Source organism: Stegodyphus dumicola, chromosome 12 (genome assembly GCF_044657685.1).
Source record: "Stegodyphus dumicola isolate Sdum_Otavi_A_Nest chromosome 12, ASM4465768v1".
Taxonomy (NCBI): Eukaryota; Metazoa; Arthropoda; class Arachnida; order Araneae; family Eresidae; genus Stegodyphus; species Stegodyphus dumicola.
The window spans coordinates 74,090,292-74,113,465 of NC_140779.1; the positions used below are offsets into that span (position 1 = coordinate 74,090,292).

At 33.5% G+C, this 23,174-nt stretch overlaps 1 protein-coding gene and 1 non-coding gene across 7 annotated transcripts in view; both read right to left on the bottom strand.

Annotated features, from left to right (window-relative positions):
* Window positions 1–23,174, bottom strand: part of LOC118183057 (calpain-B-like) — a 207,537-nt gene that overhangs the window by 152,414 nt on the left and 31,949 nt on the right. The window contains exon 1 of one of the 6 annotated variants that reach the window (XM_085806584.1): window positions 22,247–22,405. The exons of the other annotated variants lie outside the window; for them this stretch is intronic. Within the exon in view, the coding sequence (XP_085662710.1) occupies window positions 22,247–22,300 (54 nt within the window). The 5' untranslated portion in view covers window positions 22,301–22,405. Of the gene's footprint in view, window positions 1–22,246; window positions 22,406–23,174 lie in introns of those variants that run through there. 6 annotated transcript variants of the gene reach the window in all.
* TRNAA-UGC (transfer RNA alanine (anticodon UGC)) lies at window positions 13,026–13,097 on the bottom strand. Its single transcript has one exon. It is a non-coding gene; the product is annotated as a tRNA-Ala (tRNA).

Sequence of the window (23,174 nt, forward strand, 5' to 3'; positions counted from 1 at the left end):
AGTTAGCTTTAACCACATCATGCGCTCGTTTTTTGTCTGAATTAATTTGATTATTCCCCCCTTCTGTAACCAGTTTAAAATAAATATAATTAGTCAAATCTAAAATTAAGTTATTTTTATTTCTTCATAACAACAAAATTATAACAAATTTATGTAAGTACATTCTTTTACAAATGCGACATAAAACCAATCACACAAAGAACACAAATTAAATTTTAGACCGTAAGAGTGTTAGCCCGAATGGGCTATTAGTCTCGAAACGCGATTTCACGTCGTCCACTGTAAACGGCTGTACGACTTTTCAAACTATTGCCATCAAATAGTATCTCTCTGTATTATTTAAAAAAATTAAATAATGAAGAATCTGCCTGTATTTATCTATGTTCTCGCATTGTGAAAAAACGATGGTACCTAGGGAAATCAAATTTTGAATAACGTAGTCCTCCACACGAACATGTGTACTTGGAAGCCGGACTTTTGAATGCCGAATTTTATGTTTCATATTTTGTAACACTTTAATGAATTTTTGATTAACAAATTCAACGATCTGAAATCGAACAGTGTACAGCATAAGACATTTTTATCGCCAGTGCGCGAGACTATCTATCGGAAATTCTAAAGATGTGCAGTTTTTAAATGTTTTGTAATTTATCTCTTGAGCTGAATTTTTATGTGGCGTAAGTGCAAAGAACATGGTATTTAATTTTTTAATTTAATACGCAAAGGGTTAATAATAAAAAGACAAAATAGTTCAACAAGCCATCTTACTAAGAAAAATGAATATTGATATAATAACCTAGAAAAGACTGAAAAAAATAGAAAAATATATGCCAACACTTAACACTGCATCGGGAATTCTAAATATATACTACTATGCTACCTTAAAAATTTTTGTAATTTTGCTTTTGAATTACATATAGCGTAAGTGCGAAGAAAATGACACTTAAAAATAAAGCTGAAAGCAAGAAAAAATGGGTTAGCAGGTATGGATGAAACAGCAAACTGGTAGACTGCGAGCTCAGCGAGAGCCTAAAAAAATCTTAACAAACACTTTTGAGCTTTCTTTCTTTTTCTTATTTTTATTTACAAGCATCTTTTTTTTTTTTTTTTTCCTCCCGTAATATAACACTATTCCACCACAACGACATACTAGGGTCATGCTTACAATTAAAGGCACGGTAGAGGGGATTGTTATCTCGCCGGTAGTTGCCCAAGCCTTAGCCTTTGCATTTACTAATACACTGAAGCTACAAACTACGGACTATTGGTATTAGAAAAACGTTAAGTATTTTGGTTGTGAACATATGGACAGAATTATACAGATCTTGATATATAAACTATCTTGTTGATGATCAGAGAGCGACATGGAAGATAACACATTGAGTCGGCTCATCCATCAGTTGGGAAACAACAATAACCAAGAGGCGTGAAGATAAAAACCTTCGTAGATTAAAAGACAAATAAGTGTTTGCTACTGCAATAAGCCTTAAGTTTGGGACTCCTTAAACACAGTATGGCTCATATTTAATATTGTTTCATTCTCATACTGTTGAAATTGTGGAGATGATTTCAACTTTCAAGATAATGCAAGAAATCAGTATTCGCAGTAGAAGTTTCGCAGATACACCTCAGACTTTGCCTAAGGAAACGTTCGAGATATTGAAGAAATTTTCAGTAGTTTGTTAAGACTTGATTTTGAAGATGATTAAATTTTTTGCCTTTTCACTGAGACTTTTGGGAACACATGTATGTTTGCCGATGGCTTGATGGTTCCATCTTTCTTCAAAATTATTACGTATTTTTATTTTTCAAAATTGTTTTAACTTTTATTTTGGACAGTGATAGATGATAATCCACATTAGTTTGAAGTTACTTAGTAGAGACATTAGGTTATTTCGAAAGCAGGAGAGAGGAAAAATGAGCAACGCCTTTCCCGGGACTCGAACCACGGGTCTCTACGCGCCAAGCTTGCTGACCACTCCACTACGAAGGCATGCTAAGAAAGCGGGGGAAATACCTTATAACTTTTTTTCGTTTCCTGTATTTCTGTGTGAACCATGGTAAAACTGTTATGAAGAGATTTTGTTATTTTAGTGGTTTGGAGTTAACTTTCTCAGTTACGCTACGTATGTTGAAATAGTGAAGAAACTATTAATACTTCTGAGCATGCTTTAACTATCTGAAACAAATATTGACTGGATCTTGTGTAACCTTGATTTTGCTTAGCCACAAAATGACCAGATTTGATTCAATGTATTCTGCTTAGAAAAGAATGTTAAGTACACTCATAAAACCACTCCACATTTGACTTAATATACACTTTATTACATTTTATGCAACCGTAATATATAGCACATATCTCCTCCTATTTACCATACGTCATTCAACTGGTTCTTCTTTCCTTCACCAAATCTTTCCCATAAGTAGTGTGACTATGAACCACTTTTCCCTAAGAAACCCCTCCCCTTGAGCAGGTAGCCTTTGTAAAATTTTCTATATTCCAATAATCATAACCTTCACTCAACTCTGCCTAGTGAAATCTTTTCAGCACTCAGTTTAGGGATAATACAGAATTCTCTATGGGGGGTCTTAACAGACAAAAATGCGTATTTTATAAGATTAATATATAAGAATATGTGCTGAAGTTATACCTGGATTTTTCAGAGACTCAAACGCTTGCAAAGCTTTAATATTTTATCTTTTTTTAAAATAGATTTTCGGTAGTTTTGATGTAGTACAGATGTTATGTATTATTTATTGTTATGTAATGTTCTGCAGACAAATCGCTATGTATATTGCGTTTTGCTCATAAAAAAGTCTATGTTAAAACTAGAAGTATCTCATTTATAAGTCACACTTCGTAGATTTTAACGAAACTTACAGAAACACCGTCAAAAGGGCTTCTCTAATTCTAACTTATATGAAATTAAAATGCAAATTAAGAGGAACTGTATATGTCTTAAGAAGTTATAAGGGATGATTAAAAGTAAGTAAACATCCTTTGAAGTGGCAGGGGAAAATCCTCTATGTTAACTTTTCTCCTTTTCCTATGTTCATTTTAAGTATCATCTGTGCTTTATCGTAAAATTGTTAGTCATTTCTATGGATGAAGGTTTACGTGTTAGAACGTATTTGCAAAATGTACGGCTTTATTCACAGCTTTGTAAGTTAAAATAAATTATCAGAATATGTCAGAGCACTAAAGGCAATCTGTCTAAGAGAAGGCGTGCATTCATGGAGGACATTCTAAAGGAAATTGCCCCCTATTCATGTCACATATCACAATTCTGTAAGACTTCGGCATATTAGTTACGCGTATAGTTTTCATCCTACTAATTAAATTATATGAATAGTGCCTCCTTCTTTTGGAAATAACTTAAATTGAAAATCTTTAACAAAAATCATTACATAAAGTAAAATTCCAAAAATACTCTCTCTATGGCATTCCGATGTTATATTATGAGCTATTAAAGAGCTTTTGCCACTGAAAAAATAGAACATTAACTTTAAACGATTTTCAAAGGTGCCAAAGCTCGCAGTCGCAAATAGTAAATTTGTAATGTAAAGTAATAAAATTCTCATTCATAATACGAATTATTCTATATATTAAAATATTCTGATGATGTATTATTAATCATAATTTAATCGAGCTGATTTATTATTTTCCAGCAGTATTAATTTAACATATATAAGGTAATATTATGCTTTTGAAATTGGTTCTCTTGAAATTTACAAGACATTTATTGAAAATTTAGAGTAAGCTCAAAATTAATTCATTTCGAATTTAAAAACCATTAGCCTTAATTCGATTTTTGGGCGGAATGAAAGAATTTAACTCTACTTCATAAAATATAGTAAAGAAATATATCAGAATTCTCGAATATTAATCTTTGCGAACCAGAACGGATTTCGGTTGGAGAGTCAGACTCACGCTACCCTTTAAGTCATAAGGCTAATTTAAATTTTTCATAAGTATATTTTCTGAATAATTTTGAATTTGATGATTCTCAAGCTTATTGATTTAAAGCTTTATTGGATTATGGCAATCCTTATAAACAAGGAACATCCTGTTTATAAGGATTGCCATAATCCAATAAAGCTTTAGTTTTAAAGTTTCCTAGCATTGGTTCCTTATAAACAAGGAAACCTGAGGAAACGTGAGGCACTTAACCTGCTAGGAAACGTGAGGCACTTAACCAAATGGCAAGGTCGACAGCTTTGAATCATCCTGCCGGATGTTAAAAAAAGTACATTCTAGTTAAAATCTGAAAACAAATTATGCGCTTGTACAAATACGGGTCATCGTTAATACAATAACTAATAATGAATAACAGAATTTAAGAGCTTTTGAGATCTAATGATTGCACTCGAGTCGTTTCTCTCTCAACTGAGTTCTACCCATTTCTGTTGCCACACCAAGCAAAAGTTAGCTTTTAACTTGGTACAATGAAAAATTCCTCCATAGCGAGTACGTTCGTTCCTATGGATCCGTAACTAAAATTACATCTTTTGATGAAATTTCAAACATGGTTTTAATTGACAAGGAAGGGATGCATATTTTTTTATAATTTTTCATGTTTTTATTAGTTCAAGAATTTTCTAACACCTTTAAGAATGATGTAAGTCATTACGTTCGTCAATTAAATCTTCGGGCAACTATCCAAGATGGTTGTTTAGTTTGACGTTTAATACGCATTCCGTCATCTACGAAGCTGGGCTGCACTTTTGAATACTTTGAGACCGCAGAAGACATTCCAAGCTACCTGCAGTAATCGCCCCAGCGCTCCTAATGAATGCTGATGTACTCGTATTTTGGTTATTTGGCAGGCAACCAATGCTAGGAAACGTGAGGCACTTAACCAAATGGCAAGGTCGACAGCTTTGAATCATCCTGCCGGATGTTAACAAAAGTGCATTCTAGTTAAAATCTGAAAACAAATTATGCGCTTGTACAAATACGAGTCATCTTTAATACAATAACTAATAATGAATAACAGAATTTAAGAGCTTTTGAGATCTAATGATTGCACTCGAGTCGTTTTTCTCTCAACTGAGTTCTACCCATTTCTGTTGCCACACCAAGTAAAAGTTAGCTTTTAACTTGGTACAATAAAAATTCCTCCATAGCGAGTACGGTCGTTCCTATGGATCCGTAACTAAAATTACATCTTTTGATGAAATTTCAAACATGGTTTTAATTAAAATTATTTAATGATTTCTCTTTAAAATAAATTCAACATTTCATCGAAAATTATGAAAATGCAGTGCTCTAACTCCGTCATTACTTCTAGGGAAATGTTTCTATATACCCATAATACTTCCTAGGCAAACAAAAGAAGCCTTATGTTAAAGAGATGCTTGTGGGTTAGCTGCAGTGGCTATCAATACATCAGCTCTGATTCTAATCACTGTCAGCGTTTGAGAGTTCTTTAAACTATATTTCTTATTTTTCTAGAAACATGAAGCTTTGATTTATTTATTTCGGGAGCTAAGAGGGCACAGATGATTTTTCCCTCCACCTTCTTCGTTATTTACATTTTATTTCACATCAACTTCAATTGAATTACAGCAGCTCATATTTACCTTCTGTTATTATTATTATTATTATTATTATTTTGCTAATCTCCCCCATGAAAAGGTTTCCGGACACGTTTGATCCATCCCTCTCGAGTGAAATTATATTATATTTTGCGCCATGTGCTCGCTAGATTCAGCGAGAAATGCAGCAAAAGAAATCCGTTATTTACAGGCCTATGGTGTTTTCTGAACAGTTAATGATTTTGTCTTTTTATTATTATCTTTTTTGTGTTAACTTTCGTTTATTAAATATCATGTTCTTTGCACTTACGCCGCTTAAATTTCAATTCAACGACAAAATCACATCATATTTAAAAACAGCATATCTTTAGAATTCCCCATAAAGTGTTAGAGGTTGCCATATATATTTTTATATTCGATATATTGTTTTTTTTAAAAACTAGCCCCTAAAATAGTTATCATAAAAAAGACAAAGTATAAAATGATTGTAGTGAGTCCAACTACTGCACTTTCGCAAAAATTGAATATTTCTAATTATGATATTAATATATGTTTATTTAAATTAGTCACAATAAAAAGCAGAACAAATATTCTTTTAAGAACTGTATTATTTTAAATCACTTAGTTCCTCCGAAAAATTAATAAACGTCCAGATTAATTTGAAAGTATCTTAGGAACTGAATGGCAAAACGCTGGCGCGTGGAAGATAAAAGTATATTTCCGGCCGCGGCAACACTTTGCTTCTTAGAGCAAAGTTCAATAAAACTGAAAGATAAATACTTTACATTTATCCGAATGGCAACACTCTAGTGCGCAGGAGATAAAAATATTTTATTTCAAACAATGCTCCATTGATCACTTTCAAATCGTTGAGTTTGTTAATCAAAAATTCATTACAGTTTTAAAAAATATATAATGAAACAAATTCGGGATTCCAGGTTCCACATTTTTAGGAGCAGGCCAACAACGTTATTCAAAATCTGACAGCTGTAGGTGACGTCGTTTTTTTTTAACAGTGTGAGGAATATACTCATACATATAGATTCTTCACTATTTAATTTCTAGGGCGATAATATTTGGTGACAACAATCTGAAAAGTGATACGCCATATATAATGAACCGACGAAAAATCCTATTTCGAGACTAATCCCTTTGCAGTATAAAGTCAGTTTATCATCAAAACGAAGAGAAAAAAGAATATGTAGAAACCTGGTTCCGTCAATGCAAAAAAAGTTTCAGTAAGGAGTTTATAATTGTCGCAAAACCACTCCATTCCCTGAAAAAAATAAAGACTGATACAGGTATTATAAATATATTATTTCAACTTATTTCTGCGAAGTCCCCTTATGTTTCACCTATGGACTATTGCGCCTTTGGTCTCTTGAAACGAGCTCTTTCTAAGCGCAAACATACCACGATGGATGGACTCTGAAAAGTAGTGCAAGAGAAATGGAAAACAATATCCTAGAAATTATGAAAAACCTTTCTGTCATAGAAATCACAATGCAAACTGGGAGTCCAGATAATCGGCTATCAGATGGAACATTTAAAAAATGCTCATTAAATTTTAAACTTAATTAAACGGCCCCGAAATCGTTCTAAAAACGTATTAACACCTTCCACAGCAGGGGGAAAATTTATTAATTCATCTGCTAACATAACAAATACATTTCATTGCGAAAAGCTTACCTGCAGGTTGCCTGCAGCATATCGGCGCATTCCAGCTGGTACCCAATATCCCGAAAAATACTGCTTTTTATGATTACACGAAAAAGAACTTTTTTCAAATATCTAAAAAATGCAAATCATTAAACTATCATTTATACGATATCATGAAGAAAGAAAATAACTCAATTATACGTGTATCAGGCCAAAGAAATGGAGGAAATTGCTATTCTTATATTTATGCTAAAACGCCAGTAGGCTAATCCTTCCTTTTTTATACTACATTATATTATGTCACATTGTCAAATAGCTCTGTAAAAATGATCTATGTGGAATAGCAGTTTGCCAGTTCCTAAGAGCTGTTGTCATTCAATGCTATATAAAAGTTATTTATTTGCCTTTCAGCTCCTAATAATATAATACTTGGAACAAACAGAGTGATTTTTTAAAAAATGCACTTGCTTTTTAATACTAAAGTTGTAGAGACATTATGTTAATTTTGAAGCAGGAGAGATGAAAAATGAGCAACGCCTTCGCCGGGACAGGAATCACGGGCCTTTCGACTACACGCCGAGCGTGCTGACCACTACACTACGAAGGCATGCTAAGAAGGCGGGAGAAATATCTTATAAACTTTATGGTATTAATGCAATCAATAAAAGCCATTTCTAGCATTTAATACTATTATATATACCTCGCTACAGAGTTTAATTATATTTATTTAAAACATTAAAATAATTTAATGTTGACAGAGAAGTAGACTAGCGCTATCTCTATAGTTCGTTCCTCTTGAACTACAGTCTCAAATGAAGGCGGAAAAAAATAAATGCTGTGTGGCGACGAAGACAAGCAAATGGGAGTGCTTAAAAAGCCCCTTTTAAAGAAACACACTATAGTGTCCAGTGATAAATAATAAAGAATTTTATGATGTACTTAGGTATGTATGTAACCAGCATTATAATATTTATAAAACGTTGGCACCTATAGCCACAAGAATTTGAACACATATAGCCTTGCAATCGAACATGTACACATCGAAGCTCGTACGAATTTAAAAACATACTGATTAAAAAACTTGACGATTGAAAAATGTAAGATATTTATGTTTCAAATTTAATCAGAAACCTCGGTGATATTAAAAAAAAATAAAAATATGTTACTTGTTTCTATACCTGCCATTCGGCAAATTAATCAATCATTAGTTTATCTTTTAAATTTAATCTGTATGCCACTGATCAGCAAACTGAGCGATTTAAAAGCAATATATGCATTTCTTTCTTCTGTTATTAATTACTAGCTGGTTCCGTGAAATTATAGTTGTTGGACTCGTTAAAACCATGGAGGTAGGAAAGGGAGGAGGGGCCATTCCGCGGTAGAAGTGAAGCACTGCTTTGAAGCTTGGGTCACCAGGCGGGGTGTTCTTTGTTTACATTCAGAAGCTCGCTTGACAAGATTCTGATAGTATTTCGACACACGACAGTTCCATAGAAATCGAAAAAGGGACACTCTCGCATGAAAGAAACATTCATAGTGGGATGGATAATAGCAATTTGTATAGTTTACTGACATTTACGCAAAAATCACATCTTGGTTATTTTTCGATAACTAACAACAGCGATTTTGATTATGAATTTGTTTTATAAAATTCTAAGCTGTTGCACTACAAAAATATAGATTTTAAGAAAATTGCTAAAAGAGATCTGCCAAAATTTATTTTCTAGAAGATTTTAAAAGTTTGAAACTTGATGCCTAAATGTAAATATAAAATTATGTATGTTAAAATATTTGTAATTAGGCACATAGGTCAGATTAAGTTTTTATTAAATAGAGTAACGCATGCAAGGGCTATCTGCCTAAAGAGAGAGATGCCATCGTGGAGGAATTTTGAAGAAAAACTGACCTTTGAGTGGGTATTAAAAATAATACTTATAATTTTCATTCAAATTATATTCATATATATTTTTTATGTAAAACTTTCGGGTGTATGCTAAATTAGTGTAAATTACTTTACACGAAAAATATAGTGAATGCACAGAAATTAAAGATTTGCACATGCCGGAAATAATAAATAGGAAATATGTACGGGTATTTATGCATGTGCTTGCAAAAAGCATGTATCTGCCTTTGACAAAATACTTAAATATTTTGTCAAAAATTTATAAATAATTTAATAAATTCATTAAATTATTTATAAATGTATTTGAATGAATTTATATTTATGTATTTGAATTATTGAAATTATGTTTATATTGTATTTGAATGAATTTATAAATGTATTTGAATGAAGAATTTATTCACTTATAAACAACTGTGAAAGTACTGTGAAGAAATCTAATGATTAAATGTATCTAATTTATAATGATTATAAATGTTATCTAAATATATAATAACCTTAATATTGAATTGTAAACATAAATTGAAATCCTGTTGACAAATACGTTATAAAACTATTTAAGCAAGAATTGTTCGTATTGGAAAGCAATCTGTTAAAAGGTATTGTAAAGCAAATGCTATGAGATGCGCACTTAAGAACGTAATAAAGAAGACACAATAACACGCCGAATAAATACTAATTCAGAAGTCAAACAACAAAAATCAGCGTTATACCTACAAAATTTTCACAGGACTAGTTTCGATGGTTTTACCGAACCATGATCTTCAGCTGCAAAACCGCAAATGAACAAGACAGGAAATAATGATTAGATAAGATAAGAAAACCTGGACAAGAATAAGCAAGTGGCGCCATCTGTTGGCGAAACCAGAACTAAAACATAATTTCTCTAAAAGCCGAAGGCAAATTTGGATTGGAATTAGGATCGTTAACTAGAACAGAAAGATTTTTATGAATGTGAAATGCCTCTAGAAAATCCAGTTCTCCAATGGAAGATGTTTTTTGAATAATTTTGGCAGCAGAAAAATTTCACCCAACATTATTAATCAAGCAGTTAAAAAATTCTCATCTGAACACACTAAAAGCCACACTCTTATTTTAGGAGATTATAAAAATTCTGTTGTCATTCCCTTCTTTCCATCAATTAGCTATAAAATTGCACATATTTTGCAGAAATTTAACTTTCGGGTTGTTTATTCTCCCATCAATAAAATTCCAACTTCTATACTCAAGGACCCCATTCCGGATATGAATTCCTGGGGTATTTATAGGATTCCTTGCCAGTGTGGTTTAATTTACATTGGCCAAACTAAGAGAGCCTTAAAATTTCGCGTCAAAGAACATGAGGCTTATGTTAGAAAAAAGGAAACACAGAAGTCTTCTGTTGCTCAACATTGTTGGTCCGAAAATCACACTTTCAATTTTTCTGCTGCAAAAATTATTCAAAAAACATCTTCCATTGGAGAACTGGATTTTCTAGAGGCATTTCACATTCATAAAAATCTTTCTGTTCTAGTTAACGATCCTAATTCCAATCCAAATTTTCCTTCGGCTTTTAGAGAAATTATGTTTTAGTTCTGGTTTCGCCAACAGATGGCGCCACTTGCTTATTCTTGTCCAGGCTTTCTTATCTTATCTAATCATTATTTCCTATCTTGTTCATTTGCGGTTTTGCAGCTGAAGATGATGGTTCGGTAAAACCATCGAAACTAGTCCTGTGAAAATTTTGTAGGTATAACGCTGATTTTTGTTGTTTGACTTCTGAATTAGTAACGTAATAAAGAGTTTTGGAATATGTATTGTTGAAATGAAGGGTTAAAAAAAAATCTGATAAGTATAATTAAAAGAATTATTCCCTTTACATTTTATAATAACTCAGTTACAAGTTTTAAATAATACTTAAAAAAAAAAAAAAAAAAAAAAAACTTATTTTGTTCCCTTTCAGAAATGTTCAGAGAAAGTCAAGTACTATTTAAAGTATTTCGCTAATTCCTAATAATTCTCTAATTTAAAATGAACCGAATAGAGCATTAATTATAAATTGACTTACATTTTTCGATTTAAAAGATGCCTCAGAAGCCAAAAAAACATATCATATTTAAGAAAGTATTTTAAGAAGAAGCTCTATAAATAGAAAAGAAATAATGCATAATTTTAATATTAATAATACAATAAACTTTGATCTTAATTTTTGTACCTTAACCGAATAAAATCGAATTACCTTAATTTTTTTTCTAATGTATTTAACGAAAACTTGTGAAAATATTTCATTCAAATTAAACCATTCTGAGAAAACTGTCCTGTGAAAAGTATAGCATTTAATTCCGTTCAGAATGAAATGTTGTTTAAAATATGTTGTTTTCACATACTTAGGACTCTGAAGTGTTGTAGAAAAAGAAAATATATACATTTATATGTATATTTACGACGTAATTACAAAATATTTACACCCGAACGCGTCAACTCCCATAGAACTCAATGGTAAATGACCCAATGTTTTGGTCACCACGTAGGGATCGCCGGTGCTTCAGAGCAGGGTACGGAGAAACTTGTTTAGGGCGACTCCTTCTTACTTCCTACCTCCATGGTTAAAACCATTATTATTATTATTTTCTTTTTAGCAATAACTCTTTTAGGCGGCTGGCCGCGCAAACAGCTAGTTATTTAAAAATGTAAACTCCAACTTCTTTAAACATTATTTTGTTTCATAATTTAAAACGCAAGAAAACGCGCAGAATGTGTTCAGCTTGGGGTTAAAATTACAAGCTTTAAACTCGCTAGTTGTAACAAAAAAATTATTCTCTATTGAGGTCTTAAGATACCTTGAACTTTTGCGCAAGTGAACGTGAGAAATTTTATTTGTTTCTACACCACAAATGACTCATTTGGGGCGTAGCATACAAAACCTCAATTAGAAGTCTCTAAGGATGGATTTTTAATTGAAGTATCTGCACGTGAAATGAGACAAGAAAAATTTGGGACTCATTACCAAAACAAATTGCAATGCATATGGAAAATGCAGAATAATTGTTAAAAAACAACAACAAAGTAACCCCCGTCCCCAAAGTGCGAAAAATACTACTGCCACGAAATATTATAAATTGTATGAATCAAATTCATTACAAATTAAATCAGAGTTACTAAAAACGAAATACATTTATTTAATAAATTTAATTAAAATAGAATGCAGGTATAAATTACTGAAAAGCATCTATACGCTTTTAAATTGCTCCCTTCAGTGTTTCCTAAATAGTTTAGCTTCGAATTATCTGCATGCAGTTATTATTTATCATGAACCATATGTACGAGTATAGCTGCTTTGGACGGGGGGGGGAGAGGGAAAAAGGGAAAAGGAGACCCCTTTAAGAAAAATTTAATAATGATGTAATGATTAATAAACATATAACTATTATTGTTATTAGCAATAAACAATTAATTGACTGTTATAGTTAAACTGGTATGTTAAACTTATGTATAAATTATATACGTTTTGAATTAAAATATTCAATTAGAGGGCATATCTGAGAAGTCTCAATTATCTAGGTCATGTGAATGATAAACTAACGATTTTATGCCTTGTTAAATCGTAATACTATCGTATCAAATCGTAATACTATCAAGATAGATGATAAAAGTTGTGGCAGCGCAATAAGATGCGAAACGCGTAAAGATTAAGATGCATACGTTTTTTATACATATATTTATCATACATACATTTGTTATTGTTTTTATACATATATCTGCAATATTTTTAAAAATTAAGTATATTTTAATTACTCTTAATGAGATATACAAAAGTGAAATATGGGAAATACGTTCCACAAATACGAGAGACTGAAATAATTTTAAAGTGATATTTTTTCAAGTCAAAAAAAGAAGCATGTAACAACTTTGATTTTTTTAAGTCAAAAAAAGAAGCATGTAACAACTTTGGAGGTACGGGGGATCGAACCCCGGGCCTTTCACATGCAAAGCGAACGCTCTACCACTGAACTACACCCCCTTACGATCTTAGCGGCGAACATAAGAAATTGTCTCTTAGTGACCTACATTTGACAGGTGTTTCCAGTTCAAAGAAAGGAATAGTGGCTTGAGTTGTCGCCAGCTGTATTTTATTTTTGAAACTGCAGTTTGAAGCACCCGTTAGAATTATTATATTATTCAGCAGTTTAATTTTTTAAATGATACAGTAAAAATTATAATATTTAAAAAATAATTCCAAAATGTGCATGGATTGCGAAATAATGGGCATGTTTATACCAATAATATATCATGGAAACTTATCGAATGTCTACGAATATCAGTGGCGTAGCTAGGGTGGGGCAAGGGGGGGGGACATCTGTCCCCGGGCGCAGCATCGAAGGGGCGCCAAATTGATGCTACGAACTTTTTTAATGAGATATTTTCCATTTTTGACACACAGAAAGGGGCGCAAATTCTTCAGTTGTCCCCGGGCCCTGGAAACTCTAGCTACGCCCCTGACGAATATACGCAGTTTTTAGTATAGTCAACATATAATGAATTAATTAAATGATTTATAGCTAGGCGTGATGTCCACATAATTAGTGCATTTCGGTCTTCGCGTTACTTGTTTGAAATATTGAACTATTTTAGAAACGTGGTAAGCTGATCATTTATGTTAAATAAAATTTTGTAACCTTTACTGTAACATCTCTGTAACACTCTGTGTTCGGTCACCTGTTTTCATGTTCTTTTTGGACATAAAAATAGTAAGGTTTCTAATTTGCAGTTTTTGTGTGTTCGCATGAATGAAAAGCACTTTTTTATATTCTAAAAAACGCTCTTTTTTAAAGTAGAAAAAGAGTGCTTTTTAGAATTTTTTATTCTTTTCCGAATTTAAATTTCTTCCTTATAAATCAGTTGATAATAATAATCCGAAATAAAAAAATAAAAAAAAGAAAGAAAGAAAAAAAGAAAAAGAAAGGAAAGAGAAAGAGAAGTCGGATTTTCTTTCTAAAAGCATCATAAGAAAAATGAAAATTCTAAGTTTTTTATGCAGAGGAATATGAAGTTAGAAGAGCAGCAACAGATTAAATTAGAAGTTTGTCAGGAAAACGCGAAAAAAAATGAGTAATTAAAATTAAATATACATAAAATAAGAATATTAATATATTACGCAAAATTAATTCTTACAGCTGATTCATACATTAAATTAAAATAGATTTATCACACAAATAAAGTAAAACAAAGTGAAGATCATAATAAGTAAACTAATGACAATTAGATATAGTACCAGAGATAGAAGGACAATATTAATTGTTTTGAGTAAAATTCTTCGCTGTTCGATAAAATTTCTTTTTCAATTTGTTTTCTGATCAGACGAGTGTAGCCCATAAATAATCTACTGTGAGACCGCGTTTCAACATGAGCAAAGCCCATTTGCGCTTTCTCCAGGGCCCAGGAACAGTGTGTTTTCCAAGGCCCAACAAAGCTAATTTTTCTTGTCTTTATGAGAGAAAACCAGAATTATGAGGAGCTATATAATGATTTGAAGGCTCCTAAAATCTGGGACATAGTTTGTGATTTTAACAACAATCACGCGTTGAATATGGGGTGTTTCTTGCCATGTGAAGATCTCTCGTACATTTAGTTATTTGCAGGTGAGATACACATAACGTATGGATGAGCAAGCGAAAATCCGATTTGATAGTGCTCAGACATAAAAGTGCTAGCATCTTTACAAAGTTTGCTTTTTTTTTAAACAATTAAAAACTGATCGGCATTAGGGTGAAGACATATTTATGCCTGAAAACGATTATAAAGGCTTCTATATTTCTGAACAATAGCCGAACTACGTAAAGATTCTCATAAATACAAACGCAGTTAAAGATTTACATAAAACATTCTACAGGACACCTCGCAATTTGATGCAATTTTATGCTAGTTGCATTAATATACATGGCAAATTCTCTCAGGTACAAATATTTTTAATGTGTACTGACTTGATCAAAATGCGTCGTAACAAGCAAAACAACGTTTAGTTATGTCATATGCTGTTTCAGAGAGGAACAAAATGCAGCGACATTCTTATCGTAATTAAAAGAAAATAACTTCTGTGCAAATAAAAACTAAGCCAAAACAAACAAGGTTCCAAATTTTCGTCATTTCTGGCGGATTCCTACTCCCCCCTAAAAATATAAACTACGTCATTTTGTGGCGTACTAAGTTATTTGCATAAAAGTATAGTTAATCTTTAACATTGTAGAATTATTTATATATATTTTACTATTATCAAAATAAAAAAAAAGTCTTCCAGAGTCACGAAGGTTCCATTTGAATGTCATCATTATAACCCAATTAGTGTGTCTGTTATGCTTGCTAGTTCCCGTAGCGATATGTAATTTCCGTAAGTGGATTACGTCTGTGCCGAGGACTTCATCTGTCAAGCTAAAACGATGTCTCATTTTCATCGCTGGCTCGATCCCGACTGCACCTTCGAGACCCGTCCTTTCTCATTAGAGGATAGCATCTGTCAGAGATGACAGTATATGTTTAAGATAAAAGCATTGTCAGATGAGTGACAACAGCTGAATCGAATTACCAACAAATTCGTTTATGTCCATTAATATACCTCGTGTTGACAACAGATCAGAAAAGAAGAGACTGAGAAACGGATCAGTGTAAGGGATCTGAATGCATTTTTACATCTGAAGCACCTGTGTAATTTGTAGAAAGATACAAATTTATCGTCTGCCCTGTAGTTGGTTAGAACAGTATAGGATCGCAATTAGACAATTAAATCCTCGTTTTCTGTAAATATTTTTAAATTACAATTAACTTTGATAAGGTAAAATTGGAAGGAGTTAAACAAATATCTAGTATTCAAAAATACGTGTTTAAAAAAAAAAAAAAAAAAAAAAAAAAAAGAGTTACGAAAAACGAGTTAAAAATATAAGTATACGAGTTATCGAACATACGAGTGGGAAATACCGACAGCTGGTCGACCTTTTCCAAAAAGGTTGCCAAAATCACAAACTTGCACCCGATATGTAATTTTTACTGATATCATTGAATACTTAAAGGCAAAAAATTTAAAGCAATTGGCGCTATACCAAAAAAAAAAAAAAAAAAAAAAAGGAAAAGAAACAACTGTTTGAAATAAATCAGAGAAAGAAAGTATATGTGGAAACATATTACAATATATACACAAATTATTGCCTTTAGAATAAAAATTTTAAATGTTAAGCTGTATTATTCGAAGTACTCCATATAAGATATGCTACTGAAAATACATTCTTTTGCAAAAAAAAAAAAAAAAAAAAAAAAAAAAAAAAAAAAAAAAAAAAAATCGAAGCACCATGAAGGAAGTGGTTGTTTTTGATGAAATTGAAGATGTGTATGGCTCATACACAGTTAATAAAATGATTTAAAAATCAAGGTCATAGTACCTATTCACAGCTCACAATCACCCATTGAGTGTTCAAATTAGTAGTTGGTCGAACCTAACATTCAATGCATGCTTGAATTCGTCGAGGCAAAAAGTGGTAGAGGTTCCTAATGTCATCTTGCGACTCATTCTGCCAGCCATTCATCAGTTGTCGCTACAGATCTGCGATATTCTGTGGTGCCCGAATCTGGTGGCCTACCATATCCCAGACATGCTCGATTGGTGATAGGTCTGGTGACCTTGCTGGCCAAGGAAGAGTATCAACCGCATGGAAACAATTCAGAGATATGCGAGCGGTATGTGGCCTGGCATTATCTTGTTGGAAAATGGCTCCAGGATGGCGTGCCATGAAGGGTAACGCAACTGGTCGCAGAATGGTATCAACATATCGTTCACCTATTAAAGATGTACGAAGGATAACTGAAGATGAACTGCTGTCATAAGAAATAGTGCCCCACACCATCACATCAGGGGTTATTGGTTGCATGCCTTTGTAAAACAAAGGCTGACTGGGACCGCTGTCCCATCCTCTCCAGACACGAACACGGTGGTCATCTGCTTCAAGTGTGAAGCGGGATTCATCGCTGAACACTATACGATGCCAGTCTGATGGCAGCCATGATGATCGGCTGCGACACCACTAGGCGACTCCTCCGATGTTATGAGGTCAAAGGCAGACGTCTTAAAGGCCTCTGCGAGCGTAACCCCACCTCAGACAAGCGCCGTGAGATGGTGGACGGTACCACGGGAGGTATAGACTCGGCTGTAGTGCGTTGAATATCGACAGTGATACCGTTGGGGCGGTTCGGGTTTGGCGAACAATCATCCTATCTTGCCTCGCGTTTGTGCTCCTTGGCCTTCCAGAGCCTTCATTTCGTCGGCAATTTCCTTGTATGAACCATTGCTGCCAACATGTTTACACAGTAATGTCTGAACGCTGTAGGTGACGGCCCATTGCTCGGTATGACCACCCAGCTTCACTCAACCCTTCAATGCGACCAGGTTCGAAGTCATTTAGTTGTCTGTAAGGTCTTCGATATCGTCGTAATGGCATTTTTAGTTGCTTCTTTACAGAATTACAATGGCAGCAACAAAAAAAGATAAATTTTTTACCTCTGTTACTGGTTTTATACTTTGCGAATTGCGCAATAAAAATGCGCGCTATGGTCGCCAATTCCTGTTCATTTGCCTTGAAACTTTGAACATTTGCATGTTCGATCAACATGGTTTTTCGTACCAAATTTCGACGCGATCGCAAAAGTCCTTGGTGCTTCGATTTTTTTTCAAAAGAGTATATTTTTAACTATACATTAAAAATATTTAGGAAAACGTTGGAGTAGCATTGATGTGAATTTTTATCTTTAAAAATAGGTCACCGTTTCCTAGAAGAAGGCAGATTTTTAGAAATTTATAAAACCATACTTAGAAAATTCTATCGATTTTTAACGAACGTTTCCCGCCACCGCAAATATCGTCTGTACAAACCATGGAGGTAGGAAAACTTGTGAAAATATTTCATTTAAATTAAACCATTCTGAGAAAACTGTCCTGTGAAAAGTATAGCATTTAATTCCGTTCAGAATGAAATGTTGTTTAAAAATATGTTGTTTTCATATACTTAGGACTCTGAAGTGTCGTAGAAAAAGAAAATATATACATTTATATGTATATTTACGACGTAATTACAAAATATTTACATCCGAACGCGTCAAATCCCATTGAACTCAATGGTAAATGACCCAATGTTTTGGTCACCACGTAGGGATCGCCGGTGCTTCAGAGCAGGGTACGGAGAAACTTGTTTAGGGCGACTCCTTCTTACTTCCTACCTCCGTGGTACAAACAGTTCGTGTGGGCGTATTTAATCGGTTTGGTGCCCCAGGCCACAGCTGATAGGGGTTAGGTTACATGTATGTGTTCTTTAAGTTGGGGGGGGGGATTTTTCGGCTAAATATTTACTATTTTCCTTTTCGGTTCAAAATCCACGATTTAAAGTGGACATCACCGTTTATTCATATTTTGTAACGTTTTTTGGCATTTGAAAGAAAGAGATTTGCTTTAGAAAACTGTGTTGTGAAGTTTGTAAAAAAATATCGTTATCGTTAATTACAATGTCTCTGAAATGGAACTATCAGGCTACCAGATTAGAACCATCATTTACTTCCAGTTCTCTTGCAAAAAGTCAGCTACAGAATGTCACCAAATCATGTGTACACGTTTAGGTACTAATGTTGTATCATATGACACTGTGAACGTTTGGCACCGAAAATTCAAGGACTATGACATTCAAGAAGAAGAGCGCTCAGGCCGGGTTAACTGAAGTTGATGAGGTCCGCCTGCGAGAACTTGTGGAAGAAGATCAGTATGCAGCCACTCAAAAGTTTGCTTGGAATTAGATGTTAGTGCCATTTCTATTAGCTGCGCTGTGCATCGCATAAACTTGATGTACAAGTTCAATCGCTGGTTGCCGCATAAGATGACTGAAGCAGATAAGGACAGACTTGGTCGGACCTAATGTGCTCGAATATCAACGCAAGGACAAAATTCTGGATCGGATCGTAACTTGTGATGAAAAATGGATTTACTTCAACAACACAGACGGAAAAAAAGAGGATTGGTCTGCGCCCGGTGAGCTCATCGGCAGCATCGTAAAGCGCAATTTGACTAACAAAAAGATCATGCTTTATATCTGGTAGCATAACCGTGGTATTATCCACAAAGAGTGTCTCGGAAAAGGTAAAACCCTCGACAGTAAGGTGTACAGCGAGATGCTAATCCGCCCTGACGCTGCTATCAAGGAAAAATGTTGAACTGAGAAGGTAATGTTCCATCAAGATAACTGAAGATCTCATGTGTCTGCATAACCCGCTTGGACTCTGTACAGGATCTTTTGCCACACCCACCATATAGCACCCACATACTCCTTCTGACTTCTACCTCTTTTCAACATCTGCAGCTACATCTTGCTGGTATTATCTTCCATAATGCACAGGACGTCCGAAATGAGGCTCGTCTGATTTTTGACTCGCGACCATCAAGTTTCTGGACCTAAGGCTTTGAAAACTACCAAACGTTGGCAGAAAATCACAGATTTGGGAGGTAATTACTACCCGCAGTAAAGATACTGCTTTTATTTATTATTTTTTATCCCCCTAACTTTATTAAGAACGTTGTTTAGAGGAAAACTTCCGCTACAACCAGATATTCATCGAAGCATAAAGAGGAGATAAAAGAGATATGAGTCTATGCCTTATGTTTTAAAGGAAATCAAGCGAAATCTGTTTTGTAAACTGTAATACTTATTTCAGAACATTAATATTCTTCCCCTTTAATCACGAGTTAAATCTAAAGTAAGTCTCAGTCGTATTTTTCAGCAAATTTAATTTAGTAGTTCAAGTTTTCTGTCTGTTGAAATATTTACATTGTTTGTTGAAAGCATAGCCATTCATATTTCTTCAGTACATTGTGTGATCTTGAGATAAATCTAAATTTTGCAAAACAACTGCCTCAAATATTTTAGAAGATACTTTTTAAATGTTTTACAAAGGCAACAAAAACCCATAGTGGCTTGAGATAATTGCTGTTATAACAACCAAATGAGGGTACTATTAATTAATTAGTCATGCAAAAGAAAGCAATATCAATCAAAATTACGCAAAAATTTCAAATATTTTAAAAGTTTATATTGCAATAGATTATATATACAGGGTGCGGCAGGGAAACTACTTTATTTTTAAAATGAATAACACAAATAGTATAAACGATATCAGTTTATTTTTTTTCCAAGTTATAGAGAGACACTTGAAGTTTTTTTTTATTACGGTTTAAAAATAATATCATTAAAGTGGCCTCCGTTCTGGTCAATGCATTGAGATAGTCGAGTTTTGAAGTTTCTTTCCACTTTTACCAGCATATCAACAGGTATGTTGTCGATAGCAGATTGAATATTGTTTTTCAACTGAGCCAGGGTCTTTGAACGTTAGAGATTTCAGATAGCCCCACAAAAAGAAATCACACGGGCTAAATAAGGCGAGCGCGCTGGCCACCGACAGTAGCCTTGTAAGGAGATAAGACGTCCAGGGAAATGATCTCCAAAAAATCATGGTCCAATGATGCCTATTTTGGACAATGCATACCAAACAGTCACAAATTCTGTATGGAAGGGCTGCTCATGAAATTCTCGGGGATTCGTGCCACTCCATTATCTCATGTTTTGGTTAATGCATGCTGCAACTGGAAAGATGAAAATGAGCCTCATCGCTAAAGAACACAAGGGCATCATGAGGCGTATTGTCAAGAACGGCTTTGCATGCATTTTTTCGTGAAAGAAAAACGTGTGGATTAAGTTTTTGCACCACTACCAATTTATATGGATGAAAATGCAGTACGATGAAAAGTACGACTCCACGGAGAACGCACGCTCCTCTCTCTCGTCTCGTCTGCATGATCGGAATTAAACCTACATGACATAAAACTTTCTTTAGATACCGCTCTTTTTAATGAGCGCCACACTATCCTTCTCGGAATAAATGTCGCTAGATGGCGCGCGTTTCAAATAAGGAAGTTTCCCTGTCGCATCCTGTATTATATTTTAGTTCCTTGAGATTTTATTCTATTACTGAATCATACCACAGATATTTTCTGTGCAAATTAAAGCGACATCAAAAGGAATACACTGATAAATATCGGTTGTAATATCTTACTTTACCTAATTTAAATTGTTAAACAAATTAGCATGTGATTCTGACGAAAAATATATCAATATTTAATCCGTTATTTTAAATTTTGTTTGAAGTTAAATATGCATTCTAAATGTATTCGATTTTTTAATTTTCTTTAAGTTTTTTTATCATAAAAAAATCCCTGTAGGGAAATATATTTGATATATATTTGATTTTCAGCACGACGAAAATAAAATTAAATATCAGCGTAGCTATAGTCGCGTAGAAGATTTGAAACAAATTAAATGCAAATATTTACCTTTCAAATGCTAGTCGCAAAATTAAACACAAATGTTTACTAATAAACATTTAATCAAGTCTTCATAATCTATATGATGGGTTAAAATTGAATAATGTTACAGTATATAATGTATCGCAAATCTGCGTGATGTATTAAAACGGTTCAGATTTAAAAAAATTAAATCAGAAAAATTTCTGCAAAAAATCCCTTCGAAAAAATAAATTTTCACAAATTAAATTTAATTTAGGGATTGCACTGTCATTTCCATAGCCTGTTACCTATATTTAGGTTAATTGAAAATCAGAAAATTTAAGAGATTAACGCGGAGATAAGATGAAATACTGTGATTTCTGGCAAGTTTGCTGAATAAATTTCGTAAGTTTTCTTCTTTATCCCACGAAAATTTCAGAAATATTACATCTCCAAAACATAACTATCTCTTTTATTTCTAACTATGAGTAGCAACCAGTTGCACAAACAGGTTTACAAATATTTATTGAACAGAGTTTTACTTTTCTATTGCCTACTTTTGCACTATTACTTAATTATTAGTACATTTACTTCGTTAATAAAGAGTTCAAAATAATAAAATTAAATAAAATAATTTGAGATAATATTATTGCCTTTATTTCTGAATTTTAAAATTTTTACTCAAGAATCCTTAAACTGTAATATTATTAAACAATGTTTAATTTCTTATTGTTCTATGTACATACAGCTATAAGCTGTGTAAGCATATATACACCATATGGAATCTTAAAAAAAGACAACAGTCAACGTACCTGGTACACTTGGATAGGCCGGCTGTACTCCGTGCGTTGGTACGTGTAAGGCATGACGTACACTTAAAATGTGCGCGAGGCCAAGCACATGTAAATACCACACGGCAGCGCAGAGAAACGCACTTCACACGGCAGCCATCGAAATACTGCAAGTCGGGCTGTCCCGACCTCTCATGTATACCCGCAGCAGGCGATCAATAGAGAATGAGCATGACGTCATCTTCGTCACGGTTGCGTGCAAACACGGACTGACAAACAAAGGTCGTTTGTTGTGTGTAATCATATCACAGAATAAAATTTCACTTCATTAAAAAAAAAAAAAAAAAAAAAAAAAAAAAAAGACACAAGTAAATTAACGGGAAAGAGATACTATAATGACCAGGCTTTCGTAATGAGGCAGAACTGTCGGCGGTTGTATATGAGGTAACGGCGTAAAAAAAGTAGAGGGACTCACATCATAACTTTCCCTTCAAGGACAAAATCGTGAGTTTTTCTCAGTGGAGATAAAGGAGTAGCGGGCGTTCCTGAGATAACTGGGAAGTGAACGATATTTTAATTCTAATGCTTACATCATAAGAGTTAACGCATTCTGTAGATTTATGGAACGATCCAGTACATTTCTTAGAAGTGTTTTTCCTTCTTTTAGCCCAAGTGCAAAAGTTTATTTTTATTTTATTTTTTTATTTATTTATTATTTATTTATCTATTAAGCACTATCTGGTTAAGAATGAAATTAATACTATTATTTGTACAATATCATATTGGATTGGATTTATTAGATTATGGCAAAGAACACCAGGCTATTGCCTAAGGTAAGAAATGTCCTCGTGGAAAACTTACTAAAGAAACTAGCTCCTACTCACATTACACATGCACACCACCGAAATCTACCATGTATCGAAGCCATTTGTCAGGATCTGAGTCCGGG